Source organism: Schistocerca gregaria, chromosome X, assembly GCF_023897955.1.
Source record: "Schistocerca gregaria isolate iqSchGreg1 chromosome X, iqSchGreg1.2, whole genome shotgun sequence".
Lineage (NCBI taxonomy): Eukaryota > Metazoa > Arthropoda > Insecta > Orthoptera > Acrididae > Schistocerca > Schistocerca gregaria.
In genome coordinates this window covers 570,226,323-570,248,292 of record NC_064931.1, presented here as the reverse complement: position 1 = coordinate 570,248,292, position 21,970 = coordinate 570,226,323, and the positions used below count along the sequence as shown (strand labels likewise).

Genomic DNA, 21,970 nt, shown 5'->3' with positions numbered 1-21,970 from the left:
GTTAAACATGTTAAGACAGGGCTTTAGAAGGCACTGATGGTGGAGGGCATGGTTCACATTGCAGTGGTGCCAGCTAAGCCTATCAATAGATTGGGTTTCACTAGGCATGACCTACATTTCAATAAGTACGGGAAGGATAGGTTGTCTAAGCTCACTGGTGACAGTGTAGTGAGTAGTGGGGGAATCACTCACGGGAAAATTCCTGTAGTAGTTGGTGTTAACGCTGCACCTTTTTTAGATGGAAGTCAGTTGATAGGTATCCCTGCTTAAAGGAAGTCTCTCTAACAAAGGAACCACCTTCAAAGGAGGCCAGGTATCCAAGTAGCAAAGGAATTAGCATATTTCATCAAGATATAAGAGGTATTAGAAATGAAGTCAGTGAACTGCTTATAGATGTTGACTCTGACATTACTGGTATATCGGAGCACCACTTAAATAATTTGACAATTCAGAAACTTCCTTTACCAGGAAACATATTAGCGGGCTGTTTTTCAAGGTGTTCTTTGTGGAGAGGGAGAATAGCCATGTATATAAAAAACAGTATTCCATTTGAGTCCATAGACATATCAAAGCACTGCACTGAACAGGTATTTGAATGTTATTCAGGGGAAGTTGAATTCAGTGAAACTAATCTTCTAACTGTTGTTCTGACTTCAGAGCATTTCTGCTCAAGCTAGTTCTGATTCACTTGTTGCATGTGGTGACTTCAATACTAATTTTGTATGTGATTGTGCAAGGAAAATGATGTTGGAATATCACCTAAATTCATATGATATTGTATTTTTTCAAGCCATGGTGCAGGAGAACAGCCACAGACAATATTTTTATTCATTCTTCACTACTGGATGGGCATTCTCTTAGTAAAAGAGTGAATGGCCTTCCAGATCACAATGCACAGATTTTAACACTAAAAGGTTTTTATACTCAAAGAGGTGTTATATATAATTACAAACTATGCAGAAAAACTAATCCAATGGCAATAGAGAGCTTTTTAAGAGACATTAAGGAACAAGAGTGGCAGGATGTTAATAATGCTGATAACACAGGTCACAACTATAATGCTGTCCTTACCACATTTCTCACATACTTTGAAAGCTGCTTTCCATTAGAATGTTCTACACAGGGTACTAGCAGTAAAAGGCAGCCTGGGTGGCTGACATAAAATAAGGATATCATGTAGAACAAAGTGGGAATTATACCAAAATTTTAGAAGAAGTCACAATTGAGCTACAGTAGCCTGTTACATACAGTACAGTAAGATGCTTAAAAATGTTGTTAGGAAGGCAAAGAGTATGTGGTACACAAATTGAATAGCTAATTTGCCATATGGGCAGTAATGAATTAAGTGTCTGGTCAGCAGCACAAGGTCAACTATATAAAGTCAGTACATGGTAAAAATGTTTCTGTTGCTGATAAGTCAGATATATGAACAGTATTTAACAATCACTTCCCAAAAATTGCTGGTGGTTAAATAAAAACTTAGTTTCTGCAGGAAGCCATATAACTTTTGGAAAATGCTTTTCAAAGACTGATGTCTGGAATACTCCTCTTGTGATACTGACAAGTGGGAGATTGAGTCAATAATTAAATCACTGAAGACATATGACTCTCATGCATATGATGGAATTTCTATCATAATATTAAAGTACTGTGCTGCATATGTTAGCCCTGTACTTGGTCATATTTATAATTTTGCCTCTAAGAATGGTCAGTTTCCTGAATGATTAAAGGACTCATTAGTAAAGCCACTTTATGGAAAGGTGGAAACGGATAATGTAGACCATTTTAAACCTATTTCTATGCCATCAGTGTTTGCTAAGGTTATTGAAAAGGCTGTGCATGTAAGGATAATTGAGCATTTTATTTCACATAATTTGCTATCAAATGTACAGTTTGGTTTTAGAAGTGGTTTAACAACTGAAAATGCTATATTCTCTTTTCTCTGTGAGGTACTGGATGGAATAAACAAAAGGTTTAGAGTTTTAGGCTTCTTTTTTTGTTTAACAAAGGTGTTTGATTGTGATAATCACAAAATATTGCTCCAGAAGTTGGACCATTACGTAATATCTGAAGTTCAAAAAAATGGTTCAAATGGCTCTGAGCACTATGGGACTTAACATCTATGGTCATCAGTCCCCTAGAACTTAGAACTACTTAAACCTAACTAACCTAAGGACATCACACAACACCCAGCCATCACGAGGCAAAGAAAATCCCTGACCCCGCCGGGAATCGAACCCGGGAACCCCGGCGTGGGAAGCGAGAACACTACCGCACGACCACGAGATGCGGGCATATGGGAAGTTCACCTCTTACTTTAATAACAGGCAGCTAGAGGTCATTCTCCACAGTATTGAGAATGGTTATGATATGTGGTCTGAGTGGGGTACAGTTAAATGTGGGGTGGAGGGGGGGGGGGGGGGGTGCACCAGGGATCAGTGCTGGAGCCACTCCTGTTCCTTATTTATATAAATGATATGCCCTCTAGTGTTACAGGTGATTCTAAAATATTTCTGTTTGATGATGACACTAGCTTTGTAGTAAAGGAAGTCATGCACAACATTGACATTGTTTCAGATAGTACAGTTCAAGACATATGTTCATGGCTTGTATAAAATAAACTAAGGCTAAATCTCAGTAAGACTCAGTTTTCACAGTTTCTAACACACAATTCAACAAAACCTGGCATTTTAATTTCACACAATGTGCATATGATTAATGAAACTGAATAGTTCAAATTTCTAGTTGCTCAGATACACAGTAAATTGTTGTGGAAAGCCCACGTTCAGGATCATGTTCAAAGACTTAATGCTGCCATTTTTACTATTAGAACAGAATCTGAAGTAAGTTATAGTTCAACATGAAAAGTAGTATACTTTGCTTATTTTTATTCCCTTATGGTGTATGGTATTATATTTTAGGGTAGCACTTCCCATTCTCAAAGGGTATTTTTGGCACAGAAATGGATGGTTGAGGCAATAAGTGGCATGAGCTCGCGAACCTCTTGTAGACCCCTGTTCGTTAGTCTGAGTATTCCAACACTGGCCTCTCAATATATATATTCTTTATCATCATTTCTTGTCAACAATATCAGCTTATTCCCAAGAATTAACAGCTTTCATTCACTTAACACTAGACAGAAATCCAATATGTATTTGGATCGCCCTTCCTTGACTGTCATGCAGAAAGGTGTGCAATATACTGCTGCATCCATTTTCAATAGCTACCACAAGAATTCAAAAATCTTAACACTTTCAAATCCAAAATAAAGAGTTTCCTCATGGGTCACTTCTTCTATTCTGTTGAGGTGGTCCTTGAAAAAAATAAGCTGATTGTATTTACATAAACTTATAGCTTGTCATTTTTTTGGATCCATAAACATTTTATTTTATCTCTTATTACTTTTCTGTTGTAATTTTATGTACTGACACATTCCATGACCTTGGACATTTGCTCCTCAATTTGGTCCTATGGTACTAAATGTGTAAAATAAAATAAATAAAAATGGCTCTGAAATTCTAGCAAGTTTTGATGTGATCTCTCTCTTCACTCTCGTTCCTTTGTCTGATTCATTACAGCTAATTGAGGAATGCTTGGTATTGAATTAACAAACCTGTTTCAACATGTGTTGACTTCCACTTACTTTTTATTCAATGACCAGTACTTTGAGCAGACAGATGGAGTTTCCGTGGGAAGCACATTGCCATGTAGTATTGCAAATTTGTTTATGGATGACTTTGAGGAATGCACCAAGGAATCAGCAGCTTTGAAACATGCATATTTTTCAGATATGTAGACAATACTTTTGTCATTTGGCCTCGTGGCAATGAGAATTTGAATGGCATCTCAAAACACCTGCTTCAATCCACCCATATATTTGTTTCATGATGGAGGTGAAACTGGATGGTTGTCCTCACTTCCTTGATGTGTTGCTGTGGAGGAAGGCTGATGGTACATTGGGACATGCTGGCTATAGGAAGCCTACTCACAATGACTTGTATCTATGAGCTGATATTTGTCACCATCAGGCTCAGCATGAATGGTACTTTGTATATTGGCTCGCAGGGTCCCTGCAGTTTCAGACTCTGAGATTTTGTTGGCAGAGTTAACCCCTGTTGTGGACACCTTTCATCAGAATGGGTATTGTGAAAGACAGATCAGATGTCCATTGTGCTGCTGACTGATCATGTACGGTCTGAGTGATGGTAATACCAAGTTGGCATCATGGTCTCCTGCCTTTCTGCCTTACACAAGAAGTGTTTCCAACAAGATTGACTGTATTTTGTGGAAATATGATGTGAAATGTGTTTTCTCACTTTCATCTAAGATTAAACTCCTTTTAGGTTCTGTTAAGCATGAGCTTGGTTTGCATAAAGCAGATGTCTATTGTATTCCTTGCAAGTGTTGAATGTCATATATTGATCAGACTATTAGGACCATGGAGAGCTAGTGTACTGAGCATAAGCATCACAACATCCTTACAGTAGTCAAGAAAATTGGCTATTGTAGAACACTGTCTTGGCAGCAGTCATCCTGTGAAACATAACAATGCAGGGATTCTAGCATGCGCTTCCAGCTATTGGGATAGTGTTATTATGGAAGCAGCTGAAATTAAATTATCAAGTAACCTTATAAATAGAGATGGAGATTTTTGCTTAAATACTGTGTGGAATCCTGCTCTCCCTTCTTTATGAAAAAACAGAGGGACAGAGTTAATGGTACCTGACATATTGTTTAGTAATTTTCACTGTTGATAAGGTCTGCCATTAGTTGTGTGGTGATGCTTGCATTTCTAGTGTGTGTGTGTGTGTGTGTGTGTGTGTGTGTGTGTGTGTGTGTGTGTGTGTGTTTCAGCATTTCATCATTCCCAAATTGCTCTGCAAATCAAGGTTTTAAATTCCATTGTACAGGGCTTACTTGCTGCATCTTTGCCTTGAAAATGACAGGGTGATCACCTGTCGAGATATCTGTGATTGTTGACAATGACACCCAGCTGCATTCTTGTAAGTTATTTGAACATTGTATGTGTTGGGAGAACTTGGATCTCACAATGAACTTTTATTTGGGTATCATACAAAATTAATCTTCACTTCTTACATATTATTTTACTTTGGCATTTTATTAGAAGAAAAAACACCTTCAAAATCAGTTAGGTGAAGGTAAAGTTCTATGTTCTGGTCCTAGATGAGCCAATCTTCCCTGATCAACCACTGTGTCATCCTCTGCCAATGGAATCATTGGTTGTGCTATAGAGGGGCATGTTGTCAACACACTGCTCTCCCAGACATTACCAGGTCTCTTGACCTGTTAACCACTACTGATCTGTTGAGTATCTCCTCAGTTCACATCAGGAGACTGAGTTCACCCCATACCAGTCCTTCTACCATGAAAAAAATCCCTGCCAGTACTGGAAATCAAACCCGGGGAACCCAATATTGCAGCAAGCCATGCTGACCACTCAGCTACAAAGATGGACTCAAAACCAATTACTTGTTAGCATTTACTGCCATATATTACATGAATGCACACATACATACTCACAAAGATAAGAATTCTATGATGAATGCCACAAGACAGTTATTAATAATGTCATACCTGCACCACTGCGACTGACATTAAGAGGTGCCACCATAGTCCATTCATCATTTTCTGGATGATAACATTCAACACTACTCTGCCTGGCTTTGCCATCATAACCTCCTATAGCATAGAGTAACCTGTTGACAACAGCTACAGCAACTCCTAATCGTTTCACATGCATTGGCTTCACATTTGTCCATGTGTCTTCATCAGGGTCAAACCTAAAATATACAGAATTCAATTTAACAACAAAAACAATCAATTTTTGACAAAATAATTTAATTGGATGGATAAAAATTCTACTCAACAAGCAATGGCAGAACACACACATAAAATAAGGTTATAACTAGGTAATATTCGGAGCAGTGACTTGATCTTCAGGCAGAAAGGTTGAACTGGAAGGAAGTTGGATGAAGGAAAAGGATTGGAGATATCTAGGATCTAGGAAAAGGGTTAGATTTTGGGAAAGTTACCCAGAACAGTGGTTCAGGGGAGACTTGCCACATGGGATGAGAAGGAATGACTGATTGTTTGGGATTGCATTGGTCGAGACTTGAAAACCTGTGAGCTTAAAGGTGCAAGACAGGATAATATGGAAGACAGAGATTACTACTTAAACATCATGCTGGAGTTAATAAGAGTGAAAAGCTAAGTGCATTGTACATAACAGAGGTGGCAGGGGGCAGTAAAAAATAGACACATAAAACAATGAAAGATGTAGAAAACTAAAACAGAGTGAAGAAAAGAGTAGTAGTTGTGAAGAAGTGCTGAGATGGAAGAAATTAATGTAAATTAAGGCCAGGTGGGTGGTGAGAACCAAGGACATGTTTTAGAGCTAGTTCCCACCTTCGGATGATGATAATGATGATGATGATGATGATGATGATGATGTCTGGTTTGTGGGGCACTCAACTGCACTGTTATCAGCACCCGTACAAATTCCTAATCTGTACACATTCCAATCTAGCCACATCCACGAAATTATGATGGAATGATGAGGACAACACAAAGACCCAGTCTCCAGGCAGAGGAAATCCCCAACCAGGACAGGAATCGAACCCGGGACCCCGTGATCCAGAGGTAGCAACACTAGCCACTAGACCATGAGCTGCGGACCCCACCTGTGGAATTCCGAGAATCTGGAATGTGGGGGAATAGTCCAGACAGCAAATGTGATGAATCAGGTACCAAGGTCATGATTTTCATGTTGTAGAACATGCTCTGCAAGAGGATATTGCATGTTGTCAGTGTACACCTTCTGCCTATGCCCATTCATCCTAATTGATGTTGTACTGATGTAAAAGGCTGAACAATGTTTACATAACAGCTGGCATATGACATGTACCATTTCACATGCTCTACAACATGACAGTCATGAGCTTGATACCTGTTTCACCACATGTGCCATCTCGATTCTTTCCCCCAGACACCAGTTTCTCAGAATTCCACAGGTGGGAACCAGCACTACAACATGTCTTTGCTCTTGCCACCCACCTCACCTTCATTTATGTCAGTTTCTTCTACCTCAGCATCTCTTTATAGTAACTACTCTTTGCTTCACTCCGTTTTAGTTTTCTACATCTTTCATTGTCTTACCTGTCTTTTTCTCATTGCCCCCCCCTCCTACCCATGTTATGTACAATGCACTTAGCTCTTCACTCTTATTAACTCCAGCACAATTTTTAAGCTGTACTCTGTCTTGCATATTACCCTGTCTTCCACCTTTAAGCTCTCAGGTTTCCAAATCTTGTCCGATGCAGTCCCCAACAATCAGTCTTTCCTTCTCATCCCATGTGGTAAGTCTCTCCTGACCTGTAGTTCTGGGTGACTTTCCCGAAATCTGCCCCTTTTCCTAGAATTCTCCAGTCCTTTTCCTTCACCTCTCTTCCTTCCCCTTCAGCTCTTCTGATTGAAGAAGGAGACACTGGCTCTGAAAGCTTACCTAATTATAACCTCCTTTCATGTACATGTTCTGCCGGCACTTGGTGAGTAGAATCAATTTACATTACACAGACACATATGGAATTTTAGAAACAAACACACACCTAACAATGTAGGCTAAAATGAAATGCATATATTAATAAAAGTTATTCATGTTTGAAGGTGTTAAGTAAAAAGCATGGTTCACATCACCAACAAACAATGATTATTGTACAATGCTGCATCACTGTAAGTATATATAATTTTCAATGTGTTGCCCATAATATTCTGAGGCCATCAGTATCCTAGTATTGTAATGAAACAAATGCAATTTTAAACCAGAGTGACAAGTTGGCATTTGAAGCCCAGGTCCAAGAAGAAGTCTAGTGTCTTAATCACTGCACCTCATCTTGTGATCGTCATTACTTAAACAGCTTTTGTTCAGTTGTCAGTAACACAGTGCCACAGAATATACTGTAATATCAGCTACACATAAATTAATGGTAACAAGGTGAAAATGAAACAAAAACAATAACTTGATATTAAGGTGCAGATTATTGGGAAAGGATACACCATACAAATTTAATTATACTCTTGTTCATGTTTTGAAATGTGAACAACATATGCTGTATTCAGATTGAATCAATCACTGTTAATTAATCAGACAACTGATTGTAGCTGATCAGGTAGGGGCAAAAAACAGGAACTGCAATTTCATAAAATTCACTTTTGCATATAATATAAACAAAACAGAAATCAGAAACTGAGTAATTTGCAAGTCACATGAAAGATAACTGGCATATGAGTAGAGCTCTTATGGTCATGGAAGATGAATGGTCCACTTTGGTCTACTGAAAGAATTATAAGAAAGGAGAACAAACACATACCAAATAGTTATGTGACTCATTCTTGAGTACTGCTTTAGTGTTTGCAATCACACAAAAGCGGATTAAAGGAAGACATCAAAGCAAATCAAAGACATGTTGCTAGATTTGTTACCACTAGATTCAATCAACACATGAATATTATTAGACTGCTCAGAGATCACAAATGGGAATTGCTGCAAGAAACACTATGTTCTTTTCACAAAACACAGTTGAGAGAGTTCTGAGAACTAGCACTTGTGATAGAGTGCAGAACAATTCTACTGTCACCAGCATATACCTCACACAAGGATTGTGAACACATGAGAAATCAGAGCTTGTGTAGATGTAGAAGCATAGTCATTTTCTTCTCTCTCCATTTGCAAGGGGAACAGGAAAGGCAATAATTAACAGTGATGTAAGGTATCCACAGCTATGCTCCATATGATAACCTGCAGAGTATGTTTGTAGATGTAAATATTCAGAAAATTGTTGACGAAAGAATTTGGTGCCTGTGCAACAGGACGAATTTCCTCTTCAAGTAGATATGTTCCTACAATGACTATGGATGTGTAAATACCTGTATCTAACAAGCAAAAATAAACTAAAATAACAACAACAGGAATGATTCGGAAAAACCATGGGAAACCCAAATTTGAATGGCTGGGTCAAGTCAATAAGCCAGTATCCTGTTTACATGAACATACTCTGTACTTAAAATGTTTATAATTATAATAAAACAATTGATAAGATCTAAAATACTTAGAAACAAAAACTATTATCTGCCATTCCATTGCATACTAAAACTCAGTTAACTTGATCTAAAGTCTTCCTTCAGCAAAGTGTGGGTTTGAGTTTGGAAACCTGCAGTCTGAAAGTGAAAGTCTTCAACCATTGTGGAAACTGATAAAGAATTTATGTTGCAGACACCTTTCTGAACAGTAGTTAACAATGTGTTCCTTAAATAGGTATTATAGCTCTGTTTTATGTTCATTGAGTGCTCATTCCCTTTATACAGGTTCTTGTTTCCAACTAGTAGTCTTGTGAGTCAGTACATGTTCTGTGATGTTAAATTAAGATTCCCAGTGAAAGTGAATGGAACATAGGGTTCAGACAGTTAGCTTTCAGACAAAATATATTCTTTCAGTCGGAACCAAGTTTTCTCAAACTTATAGCCTGTATGACACCAGGGAATTAAAGTATGCAACATACACCAATTTTAGTGTGGACAATTTTATAATAATTAAGATAGCCATGGACTTGACTAAAAGAAGGGACATCAATGTACCATCAATTTCGTAATGGAGGGAAGTGGGGAGGGGGGGGGGGGGGGGGGAGGCAGCACTGAAATTTCAGAAGGAGACCAAGGTTTGGCTACAGTAGGCAGGTTCTAATGGATGTAGGATGCAGTAGTTATGCAGAGATGAAGAGTTTTGCAAATGAGAGACTAATACTGAACTGCATCAAACCAGTCCTGTACTGAAGACTGCCACAGTGACAATAAGGTGGCTCCATTCAGATTCTGCAGTTTGTCATGCTCATGAACATGTCCTTCCAGGAGAGGTCCACAAGTCTGGTGGCTCCAGCTTGAACAAACTGTGCCCCCATGGTTAGAAATTTAAATATCCATGTGAGTAGAATTCTGCAAGTATATAGGTGTACTACCTTGTATTTCAATTAAGAGCCTGCCTGTTAGCTGAGACTCAAGAGCTGCTTTCTCCAGAACATGATTTGCTATATTATTCAGTTGGTGGCCTAAATGTTGTACCACTCATAAATAAACCAGTTTTCAAGTTATATTCAACTGTTACAAGAAAGTTCAGGAAGGAAAATTTGAGTTTCACATTCAGTCAACAACAACATCATTAGAGAATTAGAGACAGGTCACTTGCCTGGACTTGAGAATTACAGGAAAAGAAATCAGTCAAAAAGTATGGGGAAAGAAATTAAAATGAGGAACTGAGTGCCAGACCGAGACTCGAACTTGGAACCTTTGCCTTTCACATACTTTTTCATGCTAATGATCAGGTCATTAAAGCAAACAATTAAGAGGATATGTCTTACACACTTAGGAAACTATTGGCAGAATATAAAAAGTAGGGTTTGAAAATTAATTTTGTGAGGACAGAATATCCAAGTTGTGGAGAGGAGAGAAATAACTTGGCCATTGATAGACATCAGATTAAAGTTTGTAACGAGTTTAAGCATCTGGGTAATTACATAATGGAAGATGTGACAAATATCCAATGATGTAACAGGCAGGGAAGGGTGACTACCTAAAAATTAAGTTCTTGTACTTTGTTCCAAAAAAATAAGTTTGAAGGTTAAAATGTGATTACAGAAATCCACAATGGAACCAGTTATGGAAAAGTGTATTGAGGACTCACAAAAACAAACAGAGATTAAAAGCTTTAGAAATGGACCACTTGAGAAGAGCATATAGTATCTCCTGACTACACTGGGCAATAAATGAGAAAATAAAAGAAAGAATGCAAATCCATCATAGTATAATGGATAGGATAGAAGAAAGGCATCTGGGATGGTTAAAGAAAAAGAAAAGAATGACCATGAAAAGAGTGGCTAAGGGATATCCAAGAAGTGGTGGAGAGAAGAGGAATATAAGAGGATGAGAAAGTATGCGGAGATCGAGTTGTTTGATGACAGAGACGTGGGATGTGGTGACAGCTGTAGGACACCCACAACATGGAAGGAATTGATAGCATGTTACTGTAAATTAAAATATAATTACCTTTCAACACTGTTGTGATACTCTGAGCCTGCTGAACCTCCAACTGCATACAGATAACCATCCATAACAGCCACACCAACACGGTTTCTCGGAACAGACATGGGGCTGCAAGGTCTCCATACATCTTTAGCAGGATTATACCTGTCCACCCAGTCTGAGTCATATCTAGAGTCTGGAGAGTTGTGGCGGCCTCCCACAGCATAGAACATTCCCTGCAATAAGAGAATGTGCTATTTTGGATTACATTTGAAAATAACTATAGACTTTACATTTCAGAAGAGCAATGCAAAATAGGAACTAGCTTTGCTAAAAGTCTCTCTGCTATTATGATTTATGAACAAGCAGCATTATTTGTGGTGAAGACTTATAAAGCTTACTTCCTAGTAACAATGAATGGCTCATGGGCTCAAACATACATAATTTGCATAAGTGACAATTGACTCATATTTATGAATGAATAACCTCAGGAACTGCAACAGTATACAATGGCTCATCGCTCATTGCATCTTGGATTGTACTATAGTTGCAACATCCAAAAGTGTTAGGAAGGACTGACTATGAGATTGCACCACAGGACATTATGTTACCTTTGTTAAAATGGTTTTAAAAAGTCTCCATTTAATAGTAGTAGTAGTAGTAGTGGTGGTAGTAGTATTTTTTAATTATTGTGCATAACAAACAGTTATTACAATAAGTGTGTTAAAATGATGTTAATGATTATATGCCATATTTTAATTTTCTAGGTGTAAGTTGTAATTTTAGAAGAACAGTAAATAGTTTTGCCTCAACAAGAGGTGTATGAGGCTGTTGAAGGGGGGGAGGGGGGAAAGGGGGGAGAGGGAGGGAGGAGATTATCTGTTGTCTCAGGTAGTTCAGATTTTGGAGCTGAAATGTAATAAATAGAACTGAAATCAATAGGTAAATCTGTTATGTTAGATGCAGGCAAAATATCAGGGCAGAGAAGCAATTATTATAACTTTGAGCAAAATGGGATTTCAGAGGTGGTTATTTAGAGAATCAAAACAATACAAACAACTGGAAACAAATGTTGATTCAATCTAGGAGAGCAATGTTTGATGCTGTATATGAATAAGTCTCAATAGAGACAAAGACAAATACAAGAAATATACAGTATGTGTAACACAAATAATGTACACAATGTGAATTTCATTGTGAGAAGCAGCTGATATCAGTTTACTATGCAAGATATGAGTGTGTAAAAAAAAAATCTGAGCCACATAGTAATTAGTAGAAGAACTATTATCCAGTACAGTAAGTTATGTGTTTTCTATGTTCTAATAGTACTTTTCCTAGATAATTAGGAGATATTTTCCTTCAACTGTGGAAACATTTATATGTAATCCCAATCAAATAATACAGACCATAAAGCTGGACAGAAACCTCAACAACTGGGCTCAAGATTTTTTTTAAAAAATGTGCATTTTAATGTCAGCATATAATATACAGATTTATGTCAATAGCTCCTCTCATGCCCCCTCATTCCAAGCTGCTCAAGATGTGAATAGAAAACAAAGAGTTGGATACGGGGACTATCATGACAAAATTATCAAAGTCTGAAGCTAGTGACAGTTATGTTTCCAGTTTAGTTTTTTGTTTTGTTTTTATTTTATTCTCAGTTTCTGCTATGCCTATGTTGTTTTGACAGAGACAGAGAAGCAAGCAATGGTATAAACAGTGGAAGGAGAAAAAATTTTATCATTTTCGTTATACCCAGTCTGTTGTATGTGAAATATATGGTACATCATTCATATGTATATTCTAACAGGAATTAACTACATCACCAGAATTTCCAGTTGAGGCATGTTGATAACTACATCTGATCACTTAAGACTACAATAATGCATACTGTATCACAGAATTTTTCATACTAAAGGCACACATAGAGACCTGGATTCTCTTCTTGTTTGACTGCACAATATGATTAGTTTTGTAGAAATTCTTTTTCTTGGTGAAAGCCAGAATTTTTTAAGTTTTTTATTTATTTACGATTTCTGTAAATCTAGTGTTGTATGGTATAAAATAGACATTTGACCAGCCATTAGGTAATACATACATCTATGACACCAAATACTATCTATTGCATGATTTGCTTCATACAGAATAAATATTGCTGATTCGTCCCTTCTAAATGCATGTTGGGATTCTGGTAAAGAACAAAAGGAGCACACAGTTTTACTTGAGTTTTAATAACCTCTTTAGACTCTGATTATTCACTACCTCTCCTCAATATGAAAAATGTGCTATACACACCTTTAGAAAAGCACCTCCCAAACCAGATCGTGGAACAGTTAAGCTTGCAAGTTTTGTCCATGTACGGTCATCCACATTATATGCTTCCATTACATCAAGTGAATTTCGAAAATAGCCTCCAGCAATATAAATAACTCTTGGAGTGTTTGGTGTTCGTTCCTTCACACATGGCCGTTTATGCAAAGTTAGATCCTGAAAAAAAAGTTGTTGATTGTCATGAAGGTTTTGTTATATCTTGTTTCAGCTAATGGGCAGCAATGCTGAAGCTACATCATCTTGACCCACATTAAAAACAAAACAATAGCACTGTCACAGTCTCTTGTAGAGAGTGTTTGAAAAATGTAATAATTGATGGACATTTACTGCAAACAACTTTATAAGATGATTCTGTGAGAAATAGATGGAGTGTATTTCACATTTTTCAACAATAATTTAGAAAATTATAAAATTTTGACACTGTATCCATTCACTAACCTTAAAAATTTGTGCAAGATATTCTCTGCAAGCAGGTAATTTCTTTAGAACATCACAGTTCTTCATCTGCTCATGTAAGAAGCTTGGTGTAAGAAACTGGCACCTTACAGCATGAAGAATGTGTTCCATTTTTGGGAACCTGTTTTCTTCATCATATTTCACCCATTTCAAAACAGCATTGTACACTTCTCTTTCTTCTGTTACATTAAGCTCATCTTTCTTGATCAGTGCAACCAACTGAATGGCTGACAACTGAAGAAATTCTTCCTCTTGGCAGACCTATACACAAACAAATATGCAACTTTTGTAATCAAAAGGTTATTACAACACCACATTTTAATTACAAAAATAAATCAACTCTTAGGAAACTCAAGTTTCTCACAGTCAAAATGCATTTTCTTCAGGACTACATGACTCTACATTTTTCCAGAATATTTATAAACATTAACAAACTACAAAATACCAGTACCAGTAATACCTTCCATTAGCAAATCATTCTTCACATGTGTATCTGTTGAAAGTGAATCATTTTTACAAGTTATAACTCTATGCCCAAAACATGTATATTTTTTGTAAGTTATGGCAGCATTACACAACAATGTTGCAAAATCAGTGCGTGACCTTCAGTGAGAGACAAGCAGAAAATGGTTCAAATGGCTCTGAGCACTATGGGACTTAACATCTACGGTCATCAGTCCCCTAGAACTTAGAATTACTTAAACCTAACTAACCTAAGGACATCACACAACACCCAGTCACACGAGGCACAGAAAATCCCTGACCCCACCAGGAATCGAACCCGGAAACCCGGGTGCGGAGACAAGCAGAGAAGCATGCTATTGTCAGAGACTAAAAACTCACCAGTCACATTAACTGTGAGAAAAATGGTTTGAATATTACATTCTCCCAAGGAGTTCCAGGCTAAAGGAGACAGCTCATAGGCAACAAAGCTAGTCTGTACGTAGTTCTGTTCTTTTGTCTCTTGTACTTGGGGATACATTTTTTTTTTTTCCCCAAAAGGGAGAGCATGTGTGGATGGCACACTAAGTATGTTTGCGCCTCTGATGTAAGAAGCTGGTTCCTGTTGAAATACTACATTTGGCACTTTTTTGTTGCACTGGGCCATGGTGAGTTATATATGGATAGCCATTATAAATGTATATATAGACAGGCATTCATTACTATTTTCCAAATACCTAACTTCACTCAGATAAATACAGTTCACAAACTAAAATAGCTTTTATTGATAGAAGTAAACTGTCATCACTAACATTTACCTACAGTTTTCATCATAATGAGAGAATGTATTGCTTAATTCTCCCGAAATGAATGTTTTTCTACTTAAGTGCACTGTGTGTCTTTTATCATTAAGTTACATCATTAAAAACATCTTAAAAAGAACCAAAAAAAGTGAAAACTGGACAAGAGATGGTGAACATAGCTAATCTTTGTTAAAGAAACTCATGCCTGTAGGCAGAAATAATGCTCTGTTGCCCTTTCGTCTAATACAAATAACATAAAAGTTTCATGTGATGATACTAGTTTATAAGAGCTTGACTGTCAAAGAGACTAATTAATTATGACAATACTACATTTATGTTCACTATTTATTTCACAAATTTAAATCTTCAAGTGGTTAGCAAATAATTTAGTAACACATTTCTGAGACTGAACACCATGATGCAATGATATCAGTTTTTCAGTGATTTAATATTATGAAAAATGGAATATTTACCAAACTTTATCACTATTAATAAAGTTTTGTTTTCGTATACTGCAATACATCAATGCATGATACTGAATGGGCCAAAATATTAATGTATCACCTTCCAAAATATCTCTCTTTACATCACTGACAAAATACAGAATAACATAATAAGGTAAATTATGGAAAAGTATCTGCATATGGTCTAGTAGTTCTCTGGGATTTTGCAGGAGTGGCTATTATTGTCTAACATGTATAAGTTAAAAATATGAATAATAATGGTATAAAATATAAAAAAGCACAGAGTACATAAGATTATTACCTGGGTGAAATGTTGTACAATGAACTGATTTGCCTTTTGGCATAAATCTTTACAGCCATGTTGCTCAGCAAATTTAGCAATGCCTATTGCATTGCTGGGATCTAACTGTCGCTCAAGAAACAAACAGCAAGCATCTATCACATTAGTCACCTAAATAAAATGGAAAAAGAAAATGTTAATGAAACACTTGATACATGAAAAACAACATGTTGGGAAGAAAATATAATGAAATCTTTCTACAATCTTGTGCACATATTAATGCATGCAAGTTTATAATGAACTCCACTACTATCACACTCATCAATCAGAATTTTACTGGCCTAAAGTAGTTTTGAACATCACCTTGGAAATCATGTTACCATTATTAGATTACTTACTCCATCTTACCATCAACAGACACTACTACACTACTGCAACACTAGCGCACACACGCATGCGCATGTGTGCACACACCCATGTATTCATGTTCTAACAGTGTTTTGTACAGTGTGTTGAAGTATGAAAGTTATATTTTGCAAGTTCTGATTACTTCTGCAACACTTGAACTGCACAATGGTACAACTTCAACTATATTTTGTTAGAGGGCTACAGCTTTTCCACTTCATCATTATTTCCCATTGCACTTGTCACAGTTGGAGTGTCACAATTTTCAGCAACAAAACAAATTCCCATTTTCACAATTGCCATGTTTCTTGTGTTTATTGCTAGCTCAGACATATTTGTTAAGAAACATTTTTGTGGTTTTTTTTAATATTTATATGCATGGCCATTCAGTTTTTTATGGTCAACAGTGGGTCAGAATATGCTTTTATTCAGGATAAGCATTGCATATAAGAGTAACATCAAGGCTAATTCGGTTATTTCTTTTGGGAGCCTATGCTCTTGTAACTAATGCACACATCTAGACCATATATTTCTACAAATGCTATAGTTTTAAAAGTGTAATGCAAAACTAATTTGTATATTTTATCTTGAGAAAGCATATAAAAGAGACATCCCATATATGGAGCCAAACATCTTAAGATTGTATGCCTATGCTGATCTCTACCATACCTGAAACATAGTTGCAGCAGGTAAAAGTTGACATACAGTAACTTCAGTGACACGTATCTGACCAGTATACATGAAGTACATGAGACGAGCCATTGCAGTGGGGCATACACCTTGTAACTTCACTCTAGACATTTCACATTCTTTCAGACCACCTGTGAACATTGCCTGTGAACACAAAGATATAGTTCACTAAAAAGTTACATGGGAAATCTTAACAGTAAACCTTAAATTACAGTAAATGCCACTGTATAGAATAATAATCCTAGCAAACACACCGATATGAAACGCATAAAATCTCTGTTAATCTAGATAAAGTTAATCATATTACGGTGTCCAATCACATTAATGTGACAACCTGTCAAAAGCCTTTTGCAGTGCAAACTGCAAATCCCAGTGAGACTTGCAGGAAGAGTGTCGATGAGGTTCTGGAAGGTACTGACAGGTATGTGGAGCCATGCTGACTCCAATGCTGTGGCCAGATGCACTACATTTCTCAGTTGAGGATCAATGGCCCTAACAGCCCAGTCAAGGTGGTCCCACAGATTCTCGACTAGGTTTTAATCTGTTGAGTTTGGAGTATGTTAAACTCATCCTGGTTCACTTTGAATGATGCACGTACACTGCAAACTGTGTGTCATAAAGAATTGTTGTGCGGGCAGATCCCATCCTGGCAAGGAAAAACAAACTGCATGTATGGGTGGGCATGGTCCCCAAGGACAGATGCATACTTGGGGTGATCCACTGTGCCTTCCAGAAACACGAGATAACCAGGAAATGCCACAAAAACTTTCCCCAGACCATAACACTCCCTCCCCTGGCTTGAACCCTTCCAACAACTGTTGCAGGGTGTTTGCTTCCTGTCCAATGGAGCATAAACAGTGATTTTTCTATAAAGGCCAGCTGTCATCACTCATTGGATGTCCAGCGGGGGTATCGGCCTTCATCACTGATTGACAGCAGTCAGCATGACTGCATGAGACAGGTGCCTGCTGCAGAAGTTCACTGAACAGTCATTGAGGAGAAACTGTTGGTAGCCCCTTGATTCATTTGGGTGGTCAGTTGCTCAACAACTGCATGTCTATTTGCCCACACTCATCATTGCAGCTGTCATTCACCCCTATCATCTATGGCCCATGGTGCACTACAGTTGTCATGGGTCTGGTTTTGGATTGCACCATTTTTCTGGGCACAGTATACTTTAATCATGGTGGCATACAGACAGTTTACAAACTATTTTGGAAGCGCATCAACCCTTGTCCCAAAAGCCAATGATCATGCTCTTCTGGATGTCAGATAAGTTGCTCCCAAAATATGACAATGACTGTACTATTTTCCATGTCCCCACTACACACATTATATACCATCCACAGCTAGTGCCAGGTGGTCATTGCATGTTGATGTTGAATGTAGATGGCAGTCATTTTCAAATGACTGAAGTGCATAGTTAGGGACAAAAATTAATCAATGAGGAAGAATTTTAGCTCTCTGCGTATTTCATTCCAAAAGGAACCAGAAGTTTTCAAAAGAATACTAATTCAAATGACATAGCAAAGCCATTATTAGCAATTTGGAGGGATATATTCTGGCAGTCCCAACCTGTCATCTCATTTTAGCAACAGTTGCTGGATGAATTCACTGTATGCTTAGATGTTACAGCAGTATGTAGTGGCACACTGGTAAATTCTCTAAGCTTCTTTAGTGAATTATGTTTGGTATGCCCAATGAAACTCACTTGCTTTGGCTACTTGATTATATCAGTGGTATGTTCCATGTTTAATATGTTGTTATAATACTGGATCATCTATTTGGACACACTAAGCACTACTCAGCACTCCCTAAACTGTTGCCTTCAGTACCACCACTCAACCTTTTTCTTCACAAACTGCAGATGTCTAAAATTGCACTTAGCTCCAACATGCCGTGTCACTAATTTATTGTCCTAGGTGCATATATATATATATATATATAACTCTATAATATTAAGAATATAGAGTCAACATACATCACCTCTCTCAATAAACAGTTCATTACATACAACAAAGATCTTGTGTTAAGGGCAATACTAGCTAAAAAGTTTGCTACTTTTATTTTACATTTGTTGTAACATTACATTTTCTTATGGAATATCACTTACAATAAATGACACATGTTCTACACAGAAGTACCCAGAACTGTGGCAAACAACTTCAGAGAGTTACTTTTTTTCTATTTCACAGAACCCTCACCTTAAAGTATGGACTAGCAGCAGCAAGAACAACTTTGTGTGCATGGAAGAGTTCTGAGCCAACCTCCAGTACCACATCAGTTAGCATTCGATTACTCCTCATCATACACATCATCTGTAACAACATATGTTACACATCATTTTAAGTAAAAGTGTTATTTTAGAACATAAAAAGTTATTCTATTCATTTGTAAATACAAGCTAATAGAAATACATGTAAAGTTAACATCATGGATGAGTAGACACTTGTCAGTTATCATGGCAGATGGAGCCAGAAACCATTATATAAAGAAAAGCTCATTGTTGTGCCTGGATGACTTGCAGTTACTTGAAGTATGACGAGTTCTGTATTTAATAGTTGTGACTCTAAATTATATTAGTGAGATAGTTCTAGATGATGCTTGTGTTTGTGAGGAGCCAACATCAACACTAAACTCATAAAACAAAGAAAACAGTGGACACATGCAGAAAAAGATACTTCCATACATTCTACGGCCATAAATTACCAGTTAATGTTTTTAGTCTGAATACTACAAAGCTTCAATGAAGCTTCATATTATTTGAATATGATGCTTTATTCACCACTATTTCCCAATTTCAGCCTAATGGTCATTTTCATGTGTACATGTATATACAATTATGCATATGGAAATAGCAGTTCATACATGAAATCAAAAATAAGGAAAAACTGTAAAGGCATGTTAAAAAAGCATAACTGATCCAACTGAATATAAATCACATTACAAAATACAATACCAGGTACCTATGCTGACAGCTATTGCCAAATGAGATATGTGTTATACAGTACACATGTAGATCTACATTAACAAACAGTAACTGTGCCCTTGAAAATGACTATTAGATTGAAATTGGGCAAGAGTGATGAACAAGGTGTCTCATTCAAATAATATATTGTGTCAGGGAAAAAATGACTACTTTTACCCAATGTTCAATTGCTTTGGACACAAGCAACTTCACTGAAGAAAGGAAACTGTTGGAGGGAACTGGCATGACTTATGCAGAGGTAACTTAGGCCTACCCATTCCTTCAGGATCCATCTATCATGCGAAGATATCTTCCTCATAGGTACAATGGTCTTTGAGAGAGGAGCAGATGGTACATCATGGAATGTGGTACTTACAGATACTCAAGGAATAAGAGAATTATACATATGATTATATGAACAACAATATTAAAGACGGTTCAGTGGTTCCAGTGCTACAATATTCCTACAAAATTTCAAAGCAAGAAATTAGTGATTCAGTATTGTGATAAATATGTCATATATAAACATGTTGTTGTCAAGACAATGGCTCTTTTTAACTGAGATAACATTATTGCTAGCAACTTCATATGGTTACCAAATCATTAAATGGGGCTTATAAGTGTTACAGAGGACTTTTTTGTAAGTTGCCAGATTCTGCCCACTTACCTTACAGGCATATTTCATATGCACTTACTACAATGCAAGCAAAATGGGAATAAGCTGCAAGACAGTATCACCTGAAATGACCTGTTGTTTGGCAACTGATTAACTTCTGATTTGGATGGCACATCTCCCAGTTACGAACTGAATATGTCTTCCCTCAACATGATTTGCCATGGCTAGTAAACCACATTTAGGAGGAGGAGGACATCACCAAGTATTTAAATTTGGGAAGTGGTGCAAATAACAGTGCCTGTCCTAAATGGCAGTAACACATGTAGTATGCCAGAGACTGAAACCAGACAGCTGGCTCTTTCGCCATGATAATGACTCAGGACTTCACTAAAAAATTTATCCTGGTCATTTGGCTGCAATTGGTTACATTTTTCTTTAGGGTACTCCCCTATTGCCTTATTTCCAAAAGCAAAGACAAATCTCAAAGAATGGTGAATTTTCAAGAATGAAGAGCTCCTACAGGTATAGAACAATAATAATCTAATTATCCTGCAATGGCCAAGGCCAGTAACACAGAGTGACGGCATTCGGCTTGGAGATAATTGTTTAAAATTCTGGGGTGGAACAAATTTCCCATTGTCAGTACATATAGGTTTACACCCCCAATCTCTCCACAGTGTCTCATGGAGAGGGAACACTCAGCTCTGTTTACTATGTTTCATCCACTGGATGAGGACATTAAGCACTCCAGATCTCTTGATGTTATTGAGGAGAAGTAAATTATGAGTTGGTACCAGTGTTCACCTATACCCTCCCTTCATTTCCAGACTAATCTATGACATGACAAAGACAATGCAAGAGTATACTGCAAATGCATCAATAAAGTTATCACACAATAAATATACACATATTAATCACCATTCAGTCATATCTAATTATGTAAAATGATGTAAAGGAACTTAAAAATAGTGCTACTTGATTAATTACTATCATTTAACATCTTTCTGCAATATTATATGGTGTTTACTAATCATTCAAAAACACTCACACACACATAGAATCAACATCCACTCGACAGAATAAGAAGGAAGATTAGAAGATTACAATTTAGTGTACCGTTGCCAATGAGATAGGTGAAGACTAGGTACATGCTGTGATTGGCCTGTGATGTTAAGCGAAATTGGTCGTGTCCTTTTCAAAGGAGCTGCCCTAGCATTCACCGTAAGTGATTTAGAAAATAAGGAAAACTTGAATCTGTATGGCCAGTAGGTACTGAAACCTCACCCCTCCCAAATGTGTTGCACCTATGACATTGGCTATACAGCAAAACTTTCCTGAAAGCAATAAGGTCTATAGTCCATAGCTTAACAGACATAATAGGGAATAAGCCATAGATATAAAAATTAGCAAACAACTCTGACAACATTG

The 21,970-nt window shown here is 37.1% G+C and overlaps 1 protein-coding gene across 1 annotated transcript in view; it reads right to left on the bottom strand.

The window, feature by feature from the left end:
* Window positions 1-21,970, bottom strand: part of LOC126297593 (kelch-like ECH-associated protein 1B) — a 425,725-nt gene that overhangs the window by 13,951 nt on the left and 389,804 nt on the right. The window contains exons 5-11 of the mRNA XM_049988568.1: window positions 19,163-19,276; window positions 16,938-17,102; window positions 15,885-16,034; window positions 13,858-14,136; window positions 13,384-13,575; window positions 11,113-11,324; window positions 5,596-5,801 (exon numbers count right to left, since the gene is read on the bottom strand). Of these exons, the coding sequence (XP_049844525.1) occupies window positions 5,596-5,801; window positions 11,113-11,324; window positions 13,384-13,575; window positions 13,858-14,136; window positions 15,885-16,034; window positions 16,938-17,102; window positions 19,163-19,276 (1,318 nt within the window). The remainder of the gene's footprint in view (window positions 1-5,595; window positions 5,802-11,112; window positions 11,325-13,383; window positions 13,576-13,857; window positions 14,137-15,884; window positions 16,035-16,937; window positions 17,103-19,162; window positions 19,277-21,970) is intronic.